This window comes from Crocuta crocuta, unplaced genomic scaffold (genome assembly GCF_008692635.1).
Source record: "Crocuta crocuta isolate KB4526 unplaced genomic scaffold, BGI_CrCroc_1.0 scaffold193, whole genome shotgun sequence".
Classification (NCBI taxonomy): domain Eukaryota; kingdom Metazoa; phylum Chordata; class Mammalia; order Carnivora; family Hyaenidae; genus Crocuta; species Crocuta crocuta.
The window spans coordinates 668,804-687,938 of NW_027529624.1; the positions used below are offsets into that span (position 1 = coordinate 668,804).

At 36.1% G+C, this 19,135-nt stretch overlaps 1 protein-coding gene across 2 annotated transcripts in view; it reads left to right on the forward strand.

Annotated features, from left to right (window-relative positions):
- Positions 1-18,662, forward strand: part of WASHC4 (WASH complex subunit 4) — a 59,685-nt gene extending 41,023 nt beyond the window's left edge. For both annotated transcript variants that reach the window (XM_077761998.1, XM_077761997.1), the window contains 8 exons: positions 816-924; positions 6,129-6,195; positions 6,661-6,747; positions 10,284-10,431; positions 13,065-13,161; positions 13,665-13,861; positions 14,166-14,262; positions 16,374-18,662. In XM_077761998.1, coding sequence (XP_077618124.1) covers positions 816-924; positions 6,129-6,195; positions 6,661-6,747; positions 10,284-10,431; positions 13,065-13,161; positions 13,665-13,861; positions 14,166-14,262; positions 16,374-16,441 — 870 coding nt within the window. In that variant the 3' untranslated portion in view covers positions 16,442-18,662. The remainder of the gene's footprint in view (positions 1-815; positions 925-6,128; positions 6,196-6,660; positions 6,748-10,283; positions 10,432-13,064; positions 13,162-13,664; positions 13,862-14,165; positions 14,263-16,373) is intronic.
- Positions 18,663-19,135: the final 473 nt, after the last annotated feature.

A 19,135-nucleotide genomic window follows, 5' to 3' on the forward strand; every position in this document is an offset into this window, starting at 1 on the left:
GTGGTACTAGTACGGAGGTGTGTAGCTGTGTGGCTAGAGAACCAGCATGCTCAGATGGGTTTTCTATTTGATTTGCCACATATACAGCCAATTTAATTACCTTTTAGCGTGATCTAATTTCAAACCTCCAGTACAGTAGGTGGTAGTTTTCATCAATGTCAGAGCAGTAAAATAGTACTTTCTGGTAAAATAACTAGAGATTACAATTATTAAGTAGAGAATCATATTAACTTTCTCCTTTTTATTGGAACAGATTATGGGTATTCAGAGAAATAATCATTCTGTTGTTTATGAGAATTATTTCCACTTGTTATTACTATAAAATGAGTAATTTTCTAACTTTTAATCAGCTAAGCTTGAAAAATAATTTTTTATTGGTGATGGCAATAAAAAAATTTTAGCTCAGGTGATGTGTGTTATTTGGGAAGGAGTGTGTTTATTATATATATAATACCTATTTTGCCCACAAGAACCTGGTTGCACAACACTGAAGAAGTGTTTCTAGCAGGAATTGGTTTCTTTTATCTATTGGTAGAGTAGTTGGACATTGGGAGACTAATAATAATGATGGAAAACTGAAGTTTGGTGGCTTTAATAATTATTTTCTATAGCTAGTGACAAAAAGAAATTTAATTTGTATTGACCTTGAACATCGGTAGTTTTTGTGCTGTAAATTTTGTCATTAGATTTAAGTGATTTTTTTAAAGCATAATGGAAATACAAAATTAGAAAGGAGTATTAGCATGGTTGATTTTGTAGGCATTTTATGCTTTAGGGATTTATTAATAAAGGTAGTCTTTAAATTATCTCTTTAGTATCCTTTTGAAAGAGCAGAAAAATTTAATCGAGGCATCAGAAAACTTGGAATTACCCCAGAGGGACAAAGCTACCTTGATCAGTTCAGGCAACTCATCAGCCAGATTGGTAAGTTACTGTAAAAGCGTTGGGAAATAAAGTACAGATTCCAAGTAGCTGTCTCCTTAAATATCTCACACAAATAAATGATTTAATATGTGAGTGCCTGAGATCAACTTTATTCCACTAGAGTCATTTTCTTACCAAAAGGTTTCAATTATGAGTACACTGTTGGTGCAGAAATAATTGACAGACTGTGGGACTGTGGACTAATAGAAATTTGATAAAATTTCTTCAGTTCAATTAAAAATATATTTAACTCACGTCAAATATGCTCATAATAGTCAGCTGGTAACTATTAAGTACTTACTCTGTTCGTGGCACTGTTTTGGGCTTTTAAAACAGGTTCCCTAAAGTTACAGCAAAGGCGTAAAATTATAATTTATATGAAAAGTTAATTAGTAATGTGAGTAAATAAGTTACATTCCTTACAAATAAGTAAGCTTGGTTAATGATGAAATATTAAATGTTACAAGTTTTCTGTTACATCATTTCATATTTGTATATAATTTCTTGAATTGTCCTGCCTTATAAGTAGAACCTGTCTCCCAAAACGTGTTACTTTGTATTTAAAAGCAAGAACTGCATCTAAAAATAATCACAGCTTAGGGGTGCCTGGGTGGCTCAGTCGATTAAGCGACCAACTTCGGCTCAGGTCATGATCTCACAGTTCGTGGGTTCGAGCCCTACATCGGGCTCTGTGCTGACAGCCAGCTAAGAGCCTGGAGCCTATTTCAGAGTCTGTGTCTCCCTCTCTCTCTGACCCTCCCCTGCTCACGCTGTCTCTCTCTCTCTCTATCCTAGAAATAAATAAAAATAAAAAATAAAAAATAAAAAAATAAAAATCATAGCTTAATAAAACTGTATACTTATTGAAGCTTTGCACAAAATACCTGTGCAAGAAGCATGTAATCATTATTTTAAAGATGAAAAAAGAAAAACTCAGAAAAATACATAGTGTTGCCAGGACTTAAACTGGGTTTTTTGGCTTAAGTCCAGAGGTATTCTGTATTCTTTACAATTGTAGACACCAAACAGTTAGTAAATTCTTACTGACTACAGTTTGGTAAACTTATGCCTCCTGAGATTCATTCATTCATTCATCAAACATTTACTAAGAATCTGTTACACCAATACTCTTCTGATGCTGAGAATACAAATAGCCGTTGTTTTCAGGGGAGCTTTAAATTTACCAGTGGGAAAGGTATTATAAGGATTTAGTTCTAGAGTAAAGTCACTGAGCACTAGCTTAAGTTTTATAAATTAATTGGTTTACATTAGGCATTTCTGAAAATTTTTAGCGTTTATTTTTTGAGAGAGAGACAGAGAGCGAGCAGGAGCAGGGGAGGGGTAGAGAGAGAGGGAGACACAGAATCTGAAGCAGGATCCAGGATCTGAGCTGTCAGCACAGAGCCCGACATGGGGCTTGAACTTGTGAACTGCAAGATCATGACCTGAGCCAAAGTCAGATGCTTAACCGACTGAGTCACCCAGGTGCTCCTGCATATTAGACATTTCTATAAGAACTTAGAGAATTTTATGTTTGTCTTTTTTTTAAAGTAATTTAATAATGAGATATTGTCCAACAAGTAGTTTCCTCATAGAGACATTTGCTGTCATTAGACTGTAAACTTCTGGGGCAATAGATCTTAGCCCTTTTTGAGAATCTGATGAAAACTCTGGATTGGTTTTCCCCAGACAGTGCCCGTCTACTATGCCTACAGTTCCGCATGCTATACCGGAGCTAAGGTGCCTCAGGCTAGAGTCCAGGGACCACACACTTAGGGCTGTTTTCCTTCAGCAGCACGGCTTAAAGCCTCATTTATTCATATCCCAGCATCAGAGTTCTTTTTCGTCACATGTGAATACTGCTTGCACTATTATTTACTTAATGTTTTAATATTTTTTAAAAGTATAATTTTATCCTATCAAATAATCTTTAAGTTATTGAAGGTGAATGTGCTAGTCCTCTTCCCCCATACACATCAAAATACAAATTTTCCCCTAACACACAAAATAATGTCACCTCAGTTGCCACCAGGATACATTCAGCATTTGATGAATATTCTCCTTTTCACTTTGTTCCAGAATTTTATTCTTTACTTTCTCAGAAAATATAAATTCTTTATCTCCGTATAAAACATAGCAATGTGCCTTTGAGTCTGTTAAATATATTGGGAAAAAGAGTGAGAAACCTCCGAGTTGGGAGCAAAAGGAAAGGTCCTTTTGTCTGATAACCTGCCTGCTGAAATAATACCACCACTAACATTTATTGAACATCTCCTATGTGCCAAGGCTGTGCTGAGTGCTTTATATGTTCTAACTCCTATAAAACTCAGTGTTATGAGTATTGCTACTTATTAATTCTGTAGGTATTTATTGAGGGCAACAAATGTTTCTAGATGCTGACGATATATATGGCACTAAACAAAATCTTTACCCTGTAGAGCTTAATTAAGCAGATGAAGAGACAGAGATACAAAAGTTTGTAACTTGACCTAGATCTTCTAGCTAAAAAGTGGCAGAGTCCATTGAACCCAGGAAATCTGGCTTCAATTTGAGTTCCTCTTACATGTTGCTCTGTACTTGCCTCTCATGAGCACATTTTGATCTGCCAGATACTGGTCTGCTGATTGTAGGAAAACAATGAAACTAGAGATTTTATTTTTCTAGGATGCATAGTAGGGAAACATTTTGACATCATCTCTCATATTAGGGTAGCCCTAAAAATAGATTCAGTGATACCTATTTTGAGAGCTTTTTAAAAACATCAAATGAGATAGTGTATATAAAGCGTGTATTATTGTAATGATTGTGAAATAATAACTTTACCTTTTTGTCCTTTCTCCCAACTAATTTCAATTCAATTGAGCAGTATATAGTTGACTCTTGAATAGGATGTGCTTGAATTCTGCAAGTCTGCTTATATGCATGTGTTTTTATATAATTATAGTCTGAATTGTGTTTTCCTTGTGCTTTTAATTTAAATTCATCTTAGTTAACATACAGTGTAGTCTTGGCTTCAGGGGTAGGACCATTGATTCATCCCCTACATATGTCACCAAAAAGTACCCTCCTTAATGTCCATCACTCATGAAACCTATGCCCTCCCAGCTCCTGTACCCCCCCACCCAGCAACCCTCAGTTTGTCCTCTGTATTTAAGAGTCTCTGTTTTTATCTTCTTTTTCTTTCTTTTCTTTTTTTTTTTTTTTTACATTTATTTACTTTTGAGAGACCACATAAGTGGGGGAGGGGCAGAGAGAAAAGGAGACACAGAATCTGATGTAAGCTCCAGGCTCTGAGCAAGCTGTCAGGACAGAGCCTGACACAGGGCTTGAACCCATGAACTGTGAGATCATGACCTGAACCAAAGTCGATGCTCAACCAACTGAGCCACCCAGGCACCCCATTATCTTACTTTTCTTAATAACATTTTCTTTTCTCTACCTTACTATATTGTAAGAATACAATATATAATACAAATAACATACAAAAAATATGTTAATTGACTTTGTCACCAGAAGCCTTAACTACTTACACTGTAGCTATAAGTAGTTAAGTTTTAGGGGAGTCAAAAGTTATATGCAGATTTTCAACTATGTGGGTGTTGAGTTTGGTACCCCTGACTCCTTGTTGTTCAAGGGTCACCTGTATTATTGAATTCCTACTATGTGTAGGGATGGAGCAGTAAGAACAGAAGCTGTGTCATGGATCTTGCGTGCCAGTTGGGGGAGACCCAAACACAAAGATACAGAATATGTCACTGTTAAGTGCTGGCTAAGGAGCTGTAATGGTTCTCAGCAGTGGTATTCAGTGATGTTCAGGAAAAGCTCTAAGGAAGTGACGTTTGAGCAGGGACCTAAATAACATCAGGGAGTAAGTCATGTGCGCAATCAGGGAAAGAGCATACCAGAGAGAGGTCACTGTAAGTGCCAAAGCCCTGGGTCTGTCTAGCATTTTGGGGAATTAAGGACTGGAATGGAGGAGTTAGTGAAGCCTTGAGTGTAGGGCAGGATCTCAAAACAGCAGCAAGGACAGAATCACACAGGGCTTTGTTGACCACATAAGAGATTTGGATTTTATTGAGATGGAAAGCCATTGTAGAGTTTTCAGAAAAGGAAAGATATGTACCCACTTAGTTTGACAAGAACCACCAGCACTGCTGTTATGTAGATAAAAGATTGGGGAGCAGATGCTGAAGGTTGATGTAGGGGGATCAGGAGGTCTTTGCATATTGCAGAGGTGTAGGCAAGAGATATAGTTGTTTGGAAAAGGATCATAGCTGCGAACATGTAAAATGGTGGGATTGTGGCTACATTCTGAAGGTGGGGCCACTATAATTTGTCCATTGAGTAGATATGAAGTAGAAAGAAAGGAGTCAGGGATGAGTTCAAGACATTTTGCCTGAGCGGTTGGAAGGATGGAAATGTCAGTTTCTGAGATAGGATGTATAATAGGGTGAAGATCTTGAGTTTGACTTAAACACATTAAATTAAAAATTCTTAGTCTCATAAGTATAGGCATTGAATAAGAAAGCCTGAAGGAGTAGTCCAGGTTGGAGATGTAAGTTAGAGGCATCAGTAAAGATTTCTTGATACCACTTCAGCTGCATTGGTGAGGGGAAGGGTTGGTTGAGGAAGCACTCAATGTGAGAATGAAGAAATTATTGACATGGTAATTTAAAAATGTTTGTTTTTTAAACACGTAGTAAACATTTAATGAATTTGGTTTATCAAATGCCAGTCACATTTATTTAAAAAAAATTTTTTTTTTTTTTAATTTATTTCTAGGAGAGAGAGAAAGACAGTGTGAACAGGGGAGGGTCAGAGAGAGAGGGAGACACAGACTCCGAAATAGGCTCCAGGCTCTGAGCTGGCAGTCAGCACAGAGCCCGACGCGGGGCTCGAACCCACGAACCGCGAGATCATGACCCAAGCGAAAGTCGGACGCTTAACCGACTAAGCCACCCAGGCGCCCCTATTTTTAAAATATTTAATATAGCTGTGTATAAGATTGTATATTTATATTTTAAATGCACAAATATGTAACTTTTACTTTTATGGAGTAAGAATTAAAGTAAAATAGAGACAAGTCTTTTAGTACTTAGGGATAGAAACCCTGTAATTGCTGTATATGACTGTATTCCTGATTGTTAAAGTTTAGACTTACTTGAGTAAATACCTGATTGGTGTGTGTGTGTGTCATTTTTAAGGTAATGCTATGGGCTATATACGAATGATAAGATCTGGTGGCCTTCATTGCAGCAGCAATGCCATTAGGTATGAATGCAAACGTTTTTGCCTTATGCTATTTCAAAATTTTATGCCATTTAATATCTTTATTGTAGGTGGTATTGTAGAGAAGTTTTTTTTTTCTTATTGATACATTTTGAGATAAATATGGAAGAAAACCATTAGTTCTACTGGTTATGTTTTATTTTTCTTCTTGAATTTTAAGACTATAGCAGACATTTGAAAATATTTATTTCTCTTAAAGTTATAGTTTACTTATCAGTACACTTTGTGAGTGGTTCTAAAGATTACATGATATTAAAAGGATTAAAATTTGACTATTCAAATCTAAAAGTCAGTTTTAGAACTAAATTGGTTATGTTAATAATATAACTGATATGCAGAATTCTTTCCAGAAATATAGTTGAAAAATTTAGAGTCTCACAGTACTGCTTTCATATCTCTGTCAACTATGCATATTTAAGTTAATAAAATTATTTTCCAAATTCTTAGATTTGTGCCTGATCTTGAAGATATTGTAAATTTTGAAGAACTGGTAAAAGAAGAAGGTCTTGCAGAAGAAACGTTAAAAGCAGCAAGGTAGGGGCACTTGGATGGCTCAGTCGGTTAAGTTTCTGACTCTTGATCTTGGCTCAGGTCATGGTCTCATGGTTTATGGGATCGAGTCTCGGGTTGGGATCTGCACTGGCAGTGTGGAGCCTGCTTGGGGTTCTCTCTCTACTTTTCTCTCCTTCTCTCTGTGATCCTCCCCTGCTTTCTCTCTCTCTCTCTCTCTCTCTCTCTCTTTCTCAGAATAAACATTAAAAAAAAAAAAAGCAGGAAGGTAATCTAATTTCGGAATACTCTAAATTGGAGATTTTAAGAAGTATATGTTTATATAAAAACATTTTAAAGGGGTGATTAGAGGGTAATATATAAACTTATGTTTTTGTGTTTTATTATACAAGTTATGGTCTCAGTTTATGAGATACAGTTTTTTAAAGACTGTGATATTCTGAGATTTTTCCAATTTCACTAAAAAGGAATCTTCTAGAACATGATATGTAATATAGTAGCTCCTAGCCGCTGTGGTGGTTGAGCATCTGAAATATGACTAGTCCAAATTGAAATGTACTGAAGTATGAAATCTATAACTAATTTTGACGATTTAGTCTAAAAAATGCCAAATATCTCATTAATAAAATTCATCTTTTTTAACTGTTTTTATATTTGTTTGCCAACACTGTTCTAGAATACCTGTCCTTTATTTTGTGTAATCTGGAGCAGCATTGTCCCATGCAGTAGCCACTGCCACATGTAGCTGCTGAACACCTGAAATAGGGCTCATGGGCCAAAGGAACTGAATTTAAGTTTTATTTAAATTAGATAAATAAGATAGCTGATGGCTATCTTGTTGGACAGTGCAGAGGTACAGACTTGAGTAAGTATTGATTTTTTAACATAATTTAAAACTTGAGAGAGGCATGCAGAATTGTTAAATTCTTTAAAAAAAACTATAAATTTTATTAATAATAATAGTTTATTGACTCAGACTTGAAGGGGCACGCCTGGACAAAGTAGACACAATTTGAATCTCAAAAAGAATCATGGTAGAAATCGATTTTGATACATTAAGTAAGAAAAGAAACCATGAATCCTAGTGATGATAAGAAAGACTGGAGGAGCAGAGGGAAGGTTCCTTTTTACAGAAGAATGCCAGCTGATAGGTACAGATAAGAAAATCTAAGGATGAGGGGCGCCTGGGTGGCTTAGTCGGTTAAGCGTCCGACAAAAGAAAATCTAAGGATGAGAAAATGTAGGGAGAAATCTCTGTTTTGTAACCATCACAATAAATACTTGAAAAAGCATAAATAAAAATTAGACAAAAATCATCAATAAAGATGGTTTTGAAGAGCAGAGTATTCGTTCACTATCAGAAGATTATCCCACAAATTGCTTAAGAACTCCAAAGGGGAAAACTATCTCTTCATGGGAGAGGTTGATGTATCCCACCTTAACTCAGTGATCCAACATAACATCACCAGTTAACAGGACACACTGACATTATACGGTCTTCTGGTGCAGCATAATAGCACATGCCTATGCTGTATTCTTGCCAGAAAGGCTTACTCTGGATTTATTCTAAGAAACGTTCTGAGACATTATCTGAGACATTCAAAGTTTGAGGCATTCTGTGAAACACCCGGCCTGGACTCTTAAAAAATGTCATGAAGGACAAAAAAGGCAAGGAGACTCCTCTAGATTAGGAAGCTGAAGAGATCTGACAACCAAATGCAGTGGGTAATCCTTAATCATATCCTAGATAAGGGAAAAAGGCTATAAAGGACATTTGGGGGATAATTAGGGAAATCGGAAATGTGCATATTAGATACTACTGTATTTTATTTTTGGGTGTGATGATATATTCTGGTTTTGTAGGAAAATCTCTTGGTTCTTAATAGACTCATATTAAGTGGGCCAAGTGACATGAAATCTGCAACTTTAAAAACAAATGTGGCAACTGTTAGATGGTAAAGAATAAATAGGTGTTCATTATACTATATTTTAACTTTTCAACTGGCTTGAAATTTGTTAATGAAAAAAATGGAAACTGTGTGTGCATATTTGTGAGAATAAGCCCCCATCACAAGATTTGCTTTGAAATAGCCTATTATAGGATAGCTTAGTTCTTTGCCAAATTAAGGGAGCCGTGTACAATTAATAATATATTTAGTCATTTGCCCTGAAATGATTAGTTTGTGGCTTGTATGTCAAAGAAGAAAATCAGACCTTTGACTCTTATTAAGTGATATCATCCATTTAAACATTGATGATCTTTTAAAAATATTTTTGAAGCAGTTCATGGAGCTCCGAGAAGTGGGATATTGTCTCTTAAGATTTCTGGGGTAAAGCTGTCTGCTAATAGCAGGTCCAGATTTATGCAGAGGAGTGGATGACTGACATCAAGTGAAGGGAAAGTTCATGGCAGGTGAAGTCAGGGAGTTGTGGGATTGTGATATGAATCAATTATCTAAATGGCCAAAGAAGTCTTCAAGGATGATAGAAAACTAAAACACATATCATAGTTCAAAATAATAAAGGTAGGGCAGTGAGTTAAAAGGTTAGTAGATGCCTGGTAACAGGAAGGAGTAGCTGGGTAGTTGGTTATAGTGGGATCACGTAAGGCTCAAAGGAGAGGTTTCTACCTTTTAGTGGTGGGGGAATAATAATTTAAAAGTGGTGGTAGATGAAGGGCATCTGGGTGGCTCAGTCTGTTAAGCGTCCAATGATCTCATGGTTCCTGGGTTCAAGCCCCATGTCAGGCTCTGTGCTGACAGCTCAGAGCCTAGAGCCTGCTTAAGATTTTTTGTCTCCTTCTCTCTCTGTCCCTTCCCCGCTTGCGCTCAGTTTCTCTCTCTCTCAAAAATAAATAAAACATTTAAAAAAATTAAAAAGCGATGGTAGATATAAATGAGGGATGAAGGAGGAAAAGCAGCGAACGTTTCCAGACATTGAGTGGGAAGCTAAGCTCTTGAAGAGGAACCAGGTTCCACTTGAGGTAGGGAAGTGTAGAGGAAGCATTAGTGAGTGAAGAGAGTTAAAATGAAGAGGAATTTATTTACAATGAAATGGAATTCTGCAGGGCTTAATGTGAGAAGAAGAAATATAATACTTATTTTAAGTTTGAAGATGCCCTGCATATTTTATTTTAGGGATTAATAAGTTTATTAAATAATAGAGATCAGCTTTTGTCCCTAAGAAAATGAGTATATTCTGAACTCCAAGGAAATTGACTTTGGAAGTGTCTTCTAATGTTTTATACTTTTGAGTACTCTCATTGAAACTGATGAGAGATGGATTTAAATAGCCATACCTTCTTGGGGCACCTGGATGCCTTAGTCGGTTAAGCATCCTACTCTTGGTTTCGGCTTAGGTCATGATCTCCTGGTTTGAGGGTTTGAGCTCCTCATCGGGCACTACGCCGGCAGTGCAGAGCCTGCTTGAGATTCTCTCTTTCCCCTTCCCTCTGTCCTTTCCCTGCTCGCGCTCACTCTCTCAGATAAACATTAAAAAAAAAAAAAAAGCCATACCTTCTTTTGGGAAAGGAACCAGGTAAATAATTTTTTGTATTTTAGGCATTTGGATTCAGTCCTCAGTGATCACACACGAAATTCTGCTGAAGGCACAGAATATTTCAAAATGCTTGTAGATGTTTTTGCTCCGGAATTTCGAAGGCCAAAGAATATACATCTTCGAAATTTCTATATCATTGTTCCCCCTCTGGTGAGTATTTTTAGTACCCAAAGTGATTTTTTTTGAAGTTAATATTTCTTTACAGCAGGAAATGTATATAGACTATATTACTTTTTGGTTATAGATGAAACATAAATGTAATCTCTGTGTATGTGGCCTAGGAACTTAACTAGTTATGCAGAATGAGATTTACAGTTAAGATAGATTTTGATTTGTAACTGCTAGAAAAATCCCAGTGTGATTTAAATTGTACATCAGCGCACCTGGGTGGCTCAGTCAGTTAAATGCCTAACTCTTGATTTCACCTCAGGTCATGATCTCATAGTTTGTAAGTTCTAGCCTTGTGTCAGGCTCTGTACTAATAGCTTGGAGACTGCTTGGGATCCTCTCTCTGCCTCTCTCTCTACCCCTCCCCAACTCATGTGTGCTCTCTCTCTCTCAAGTAAATAAATAAATAAACTTTATGTTGAGTGTACATCATTCTATATATATCATATAATCTTTGGGCTGAATTATACCATATTATTTTGAGTGATTAATGTAGACTGTTACAATATGAAATTATTTCTAACACATCTCTTAAAAGTATTACTGTTTAAAGACACCTTCTCTGTATTCAGTAGTAAATACTAACATCTAGACCAAATTTTTAGTGCTTCCTCATAGTATATAGAGTGTATACTGCTCTAATTCTATGTAGTTGCAACCGAAAAGTAGCTCAAGTTATCCAAATTCCCATTATACAGACAGTTGTTGCAGTGGGGAAAATGGAGTTAAGAGATTATACTAGCAATAAGAGTTATGTTTCCCTAAAGATTTCTATAATAAAACTTTTTTTAAAATTGTAAATGGATAGGTCTAAACTCTGAATATCACTACACAATGTAGCTTTTGGTTACATCTAACTTTGAGAGCAATAAATTTTCATATTGCTGCCTGACTTGTTAACACATATCTTCTTACATATTATTACTATTATTATCCTTTGAAAGCAGCACATGGTTTGTGGACATCTTTTCTTTGTAAATGTTCTCTTACACTGTTTTTAATACACTTATTGTTAATGCTCTGTCATAATTGTATGTCATAACCGTGATGTAGCAAGAGTGTCCATATTTATATGATAAACATTATCTTTTCATCTTAAGACAGTGTCAAACTGGAGGCAGATTTGTCTTATACTTTGTAACAGTGTAATTAGGGTGACTTCTTACCATATTTCTTTAATTTGAAGGACAGTGTACTCAAGCCCCAGTGAAGAGCGATTCATGAGTTTAAGGAAGACTGGAGTTTTGCAGGGCAGCTGTGAGAATTGTAGGACAGAAGTATACAGAAGTATAGGACACTGTTCTTGTGCTTGAGCTTATCATCTAATTCCAGAAAGAAGACAAACATAAATGAAATATCAAAAAAAAGATTTAAATAACAGCTTCTAAAGATTTCACAAATATGTGATTAATTGCCAAGTGAGTTTTTACATGCAAAAAAGTGAAAGTTAATATTGTTTCCAACAAAATAAGCTATTTTAGTACTTTTCACATGTATCACATTATTTTTACAGGTCCCTCTTACCCTTCTACAACTGTGCTATCCATATGTAGCCACAAGTGGCTACTTAACTTTAAATTAATTAAAATTTTATATAATAAAAAAATCTAGTTCCTCAGAATTGGGAGCCACACTTCAAGTTCTCAGTGGCCATAGGTGGCTAGTGGCTTACTGTATTAGACAGTACAGATAAATGATATTTCTGTCATTACTGAGAGTGCTGCTCTAGAGTGTGGACTTTTTGATGGTATTCTTTTTTTTTTATCATGGTTACTTAATACCTGATATATAATAAAAACTTCCTATTCTTGAATAAATGACAAGGTATTTTGTAAGAGCTGAATTTTTAGGGAAGCGTTTTTTGGGGGAATTCATTTCTCCAGATGACTTTTTTTTTTTTATTTTTTTTAAATGTTTTATTTACTTCTAGGAGAGAGAGAGAGAGAGAGAGACAGCGTGAGCAGGGGAGGGTCAGAGAGAGAGGGAGTCACAGACTCTGAAACAGGCTCCAGGCTCTGAGCTGGCAGTCAGCACAGAGCCCGACGTGGGGCTCGAACCCACGAACCGCGAGATCATGACCTAAGCGAAAGTCGGACGCTTAACCGACTAAGCCACCCAGGCACCCCTCCAGATGACTTTTTAACCCAGAATCTGATAAGAAACAGTATTTTAGAATGAGTTAGGTGGGCAGAAGCAAGGGCTACCACACGTAAGAGCACTTCTGCTTGGAGGCAGATAAAGCAGGCCTACTCTTCTGACGCCAGCTTTCACTTAGAGTGTCCTTTGGACAAGTTACTCAGCCACTCAGGCCTCAGTGTCCTCATCTGTAAAATGTTCATAATATTTTATAATGAAGCATATACAAGGCACTGTGTTTGGGGTAAGTGGTGATTGAAGGAGGGCTCATAGAGGACTTGCAAAGAAGAACCAGTAAAAGATACTTGTACAGATTGTGATTTCACCAGGGGACTATTTATATGAGGAAGATGTCTCAAATCAAAAGGACATGAATCTAGAAGGGTTTCTATTTACAATTTTTGAAGTGTCTCTTTTAGGAAATAAATTCTGAAGATATTTTAGCATAGTTGTTTCTCTAATATGTTGTATCTTTTTAGACGCTCAACTTTGTAGAGCATTCCATTAGCTGCAAGGAGAAATTGAATAAAAAAAATAAAATTGGAGCTGCTTTTACTGATGATGGCTTTGCCATGGGTAAGCTTAATGCAATTGTTTTTCCATTAATTTTATGTTTACCTATTATAATGGATTTTTAGAAACATTTGCTGAATAGGTTTGTGTGCTCTTTGTAGATTTTTCATGAGCAGTGTTCACTCTTTATTTTTTAACTGGGCCAACTGATTAATAATACTTGTTTTCCATCAAGTATAACTGTAATTCATGCCCGCTTGGTATTGCTAATCACTTAGTCTCATTGGACCTAATATTTAGACTTTGTTGTGGTGGCGGTTTTAGAGTCTTAGCATCTGGTGTTGAGCTCCCCTGTTGCTTCCTCAGCGCTGTCTACTTAGCAGCGGAAGTTTTCCCCCAACCTTCCATCCACATTACCTGTAAGTGATTTTCATGGCCATGTTGTTTCTTTTTCTTTGGATTGTCTTATTTTTAGTTCTGTATACTTTCACATTTTTTTTTTAAAGGAGTAGAATACAACTTCTGTACTCACTGTAATTTGGCTTTGGTTTTGCTAATGACTACAGGTGTGGCCTACATTCTGAAGCTTTTGGATCAGTACCAGGAATTTGACTCACTTCATTGGTTCCAGTCTGTTAGAGAGAAGTACCTGAAGGAGATAAGAGCAGTTGCTAAGCAACAGAATGTGCAATCAACTAGTCAAGATGAAAAACTGCTACAAACCATGAATCTCACTCAGAAGCGACTGGATGTCTATCTGCAGGTAGAGGAGTGTGACAGTCAAATCTGCTTTGACATTTATGATACCCAGTACTTCTTGATATCTGAAAAAAAAATCCTTTGGAAACCTCCATTTAAACAGGATGAATAGTGGTAATAGGTATATTTTAAAAGGAATGGCATTTGAAAACCATTTCATTCAGATATTAAAAATGGATGAATTACTTAGTTCAGTTCCTGAATTTATGATTTCCACAAGAGCTTTTTAGGAATAATAGCTTTATGATCATTTAAATATTTTTCTATAAATATTTTCAGCTTTTACTTTACTTTTTTTTTTTACTTAGGAATTTGAATTGCTCTATTTCTCACTGAGCAGTGCAAGAATTTTCTTCAGAGCAGACAAGACTGCAGCTGAAGAAAACCAAGAAAAGAAAGAAAAAGGTCAGTAAGTGGCTTAAATTTGGAAAGACCAGTAAATCTTTAAGAGTAGACACTAAACTCTGGGGCGCCTGGGTGGCTTAGTCGGTTAAGCGTCCGACTTTCGCTTGGGTCACGATCTCGCGGTTCGTGGGTTCGAGCCCCGCGTCGGGCTCTGTGCTGACTGCCAGCTCAGAGCCTGGAGCCTGTTTCAGTCTGTGTCTCCCTCTCTCTCTGACCCTCCCCTGCTCACGCTGTCTCTCTCTCTCTCTCTCCTAGAAATAAAAAAAAAAAAAGAGTAGACACTAATGCCCCATTTGATCTAGTCAGAATTGCAGCTTCCTTTTCCTTTTGGAAAATAATTTAGACCTAGAAGTGCTTTTTTTTTTTTTTTTTAAAGAGTACAGCCCACATGCATCATTTGTGAAACTGAAAAGTAATTTCGGTAGTTTTTACATTTCACTCTGAAGTAACTTTTTGTTCAGTTTCATTGTAATTTAAATAAAATTAAATGTTTAGTTTTTTCTTTTACCCTTCAACTGTGTCAGACAAGAAGGAACGAATCAGGAGGAACACTAAATGTTAGTAGAGCTACTCCTCACTACACAGACTGAATGAGATGGGGCAGATGGCTGAGGTGGCGGCAAATTGATTAGTGTCAAGGTGAGCGGCCCCCACCCTTCTCCACAACCAGGCCTTGGAGTTTACAGTGTAGCCGTGAGAACTGATAGTCATGTCCGTGGAAGGACTCTGTCTATTGTATTCTTTGTAGGATGATGTAAATTGCTTATTATTTCATACTTAAGGCCACACATGATACATTTCTCCCAGATTTAAAATTTAGGAACAATTTCTTCCCTGAAGAATGGGTGTTATAGAAATTATGTAATTCAGGTTTTCCTCTGTTTGGTAGCTCAAAACTTGGGAGAGCAACCGAGTTGAGTTTTCATGTTTTTCCTGTTTCCTTACTTGTATTTCACAAATCAAGGCATAAAATTTTATAAAATAAAATGTTATTAATCTTACTTTGTTAAATTTTAAAATACATATATGTTTTACACTAAATTTGGGTAGACCACTTATATTAAGTACCTATTCCATGACATTGTTGCATAAATTAAATATGTTAATATAGCATATGCAGGCTTTTTTGGAATCTAGACTTATAATTGTGTGCTTGAAAGTGATTTCAGGCTGTTACCTGGAAGATACTCAGTATTTATCACATGAAAATACATATATATTCTGTTTGGGTCCCTTTCCGAGGCTCCAGCAAATTGGAAGAATTTGAGGAATTTGATCTAAACTGTGAAGAAACTCGGTTATTGCTTAGGTTCTGCTCAGGCATTTCGTGCCGGGACCTTGTCTCTGGCCAGGCTTACGGGGAATACTGTGTAGGTGGATTGGATATTTACATTAAAGTCTAAAGCATTAAGGCAAAACAAGCCTTTTGGTATCAGTGGAATTCCTTGCTCTGGATTGTTCTTAAGGGACTCCCTGTGATTCTGGTTGATGTGTATCACCCACGTGCTCAGGTGGTTCGTCTGTGTCAAGACTCTCCTTAGCTAAAGGTTGCTCAGATATGTAGTTAGAGTGCAGGATACATGAGATAGTTTTCCTCTGTTAATAAGATACGTGCATGTGAGATTTCGTACAAAAAATAGGAATTCATTTTATCACAGTCATAATAAAAAGCTTTAAAAAATGAGTTACACAAATGGAAAGTTACTTAATTTGGACAATTTTACATGTGAAATTGCAGCAGTGTCTCTCTCAGTAATGGCAGTGCACTGTAGTAGTGATTTGTTGGCCTGGCTGGGGGAGTGGGCCGAGGGGCAGCGTGCCTCCAAACAGGCCCGGTGAAACTCCACATGGCCCCCGTGCAGTTCTGATCTCTCACAAGTCTATGCCCCTATTAAGTACCAGTCAGAACATTACCTTTGCAAAATTTAGCTTAGATTTCTAAAAAATTAAGGTAAATAAACTATATATACTTTGTGATACTAGAGAACTATTTGGTAGATGCATTTTCTTAATTTGAAATTTAGTGCCATAGCTCTTCTCAATTTTTACTTAATTCATTTTTTAAAAATGAATATACATCTGTCCATTGTTATTTTTACCCACGCTTCCAGAAGAGACAAAAACAAGCAATGGAGACCTGCCCGAGAGCACTGTGTCTGCAGATCCTGTTGTCAAATGATATTGATGGTATGCGTTGCCCCTAAGAAACCATCAGAATTCCGTCAGGACTGTTGCCAGTGAAATGGACATTAGCAAGCTAATGGTGAAGTGTTTCCTGGGCCACATCTCTGGTAATAGGTAGATGTTGCAACTCTTTAAGGCAGTGCTGTTAAGTCTCTTCTTCCAAAGGCTCGATCTTCTTTTTAAAGGTTGAGAATGAGATTTTAAATTGGACTTTTGCCTTGACTTTAGGCTAGCAGATATGCCTCTGGAGAGTTATTTGAAGTGAAGTTGTAGAAGGGCCAAACCAAATTCCTAAACTGCCACCTCAGATGGCACCTCTCTTATAATCTATATGAGGGTTTAAAATTTGTATTTGCATAAGTCTTTGATCCATATTTGTTTCAGTCATTGGAAATTCAGTGCATATACTCTGTACAGCCAGCAAATACATGTTTAAACAAAGTGAATTAAGTCTGAAATTTATGAAGCATACATATCAACATTGTTATTATAACAGGAATATATAAAGATGGCTTTGATAGTAGAGGCGAGGCACAAGTGTGCTGTGTACCTTTTATGTACAGCATAAAATTGGTTCATTGTTAATTTCATGTGACTCACAAGAGCTGTTCATGTCTTTGATAAGACATTTTATAACTAGTTTACATTGCTTTGAGAACATGTAACCTCCAACAACAGCTTTAAATTTAAGATTTACTTAATATCAAGATGAAAGAAAATTCAGAGAAAGCCATAAAGTCCTGCTTGAAACTTCACTTTTGGTTGAAGTCACTACGAATGATATCAGAGACAATTGTATGGATTTTTAGTTCTACATCCAAACTCAGGTTTCTTCTACATTAGGTTGAAGTCCTGGTGATGGTTTGGGCAGACTTTTTCTTTAAACCAAGTATAATCTAAGACATCAGATTAAGCACTGTGCAGGCTTTTAAAAAATTATCACTGTGAGAATAAAGTTCTAATAAATCATTTACTGATTTGAAAAGTACAGTAAGATTTTGAGTAAATTTAGTTCCTGGCAGGCTATGAGCTTTATTTTTGTAAAGATTACATCGGTTGATAGTTAAATGGTTAATGGCCTATATAATCTTTTACTATATACTACAGTGATACTTTTACAATGAAAACAAAGTTTAAAACTGTACACGTAATTCTATCATCATTTGGGAAACACTTGATTTTTCCATTGCACTTGCCTATTAAGCATTTCTTTGGGTATATCCTGCAAGTAATCCTAATGTTTGATTTCCAGCTTTTGGAAGAGGTGTACAATGCCCTATCTGTATGCATTGATTACTGGCAGGGTAACTTTCCCAGCCCAAGATAAACACTTCCACTGTTCAAAGTCAGAAGAAACAGAATAGGTAGGAAATGTTTTTTGTTTATTATGTAAACAGGACTTTCAGAATTATGTACAATGGGTGGATTAAAGGCATTTAATATCTGTAATTCATACTAACTGTAGAAATGGCCCTAAAGCATGCTGCATAATTAGTAATTTATATTTTCATTATTGTAAATGTTTATATTGATGATCTTGCTTTTGATTGTATCAAATTCATCACCATTTCATAGCAACAATATTATTCTGGTTTTTTTTCTCTGACTTCCCTAACATAATTTCCTTTAATAGGGATAGAAATTTTCATTGGAAGGGAATCTGAGGTCTCTGTTCATTATCCCCACATATATCAGTTATTATCGATTTTATGAATACTGTGTTGAGTTTATATGCTGACTCTGTGGATACCTACAGTTGAGAAGAAAGTGATAGATTATTATTTTGCCATTAGCTCAAAATAATGTCACTGTAGTCTGGATAAATTACACATATTTGAACTAAAATCTCTGAAAAGATTAAGCATATATAAGTGCTATTAAAGTGCAGAGCAATAGGGCTTCAGTGCTTCACACCTAAGTTAATACACACATTTGGATGATGGCTTTCTTTGCTTAACATATTAATGTTAAATATTTTTTTCAGACATACTGTAATTTAAAATTAGTGTGAGCATTTGTTGTAAATTCACAAGAAACTCAATAATGTTCAAATTCTCAGGAATTAAGGACTAACCATAACTTTGTCGGTTCGAATTAAGTTTTGTAAAAGATGGCAAGTTTGTTACCTCACTTGAGTGGGGGCTTCCCCCTCCCCTAATTCTAAGAGAATATAATATGTATAATAAAACATTAATAAATATAATTTCAAAAATTTACTTCCCCTGGATGTTTATGTTCAAAATTGAATGTCTTAAACCAGTACTTCTTAACATTAACCTTTTTAGACTTCCCTTTAATAGAATATAAGGAATTGTTAAAAAAAATACTTGCATGCACATAGGCAAAAAATTTCAAGTATAAAATTGGGTTGGCTCCTTTCCATGTATACCAGGTGAAGAACTTTTTTTTTCTTGATCTACTCCTTGCTGTTTTCAAATAAAAAGAACCCATGTGAATGTTTAATTTTAAATCGTAATCCTGGGAAGGGGTCTTTGGTTTACAGTGTTTAATGTTAGAAATAACTCTAGTGCCATTTGCAAACATGAGTTTAACTGAAACAGTAATAATAAATGAGAACCTTTTAAATATTACACTGGAGACAGGAGACAAACCTTTTAAACAGTTGACCCTTGAACGGCATGGTGTTTAAACTGTGCGGTGGGGGTGGGGAGAGTGTGCCTAGGTGGCT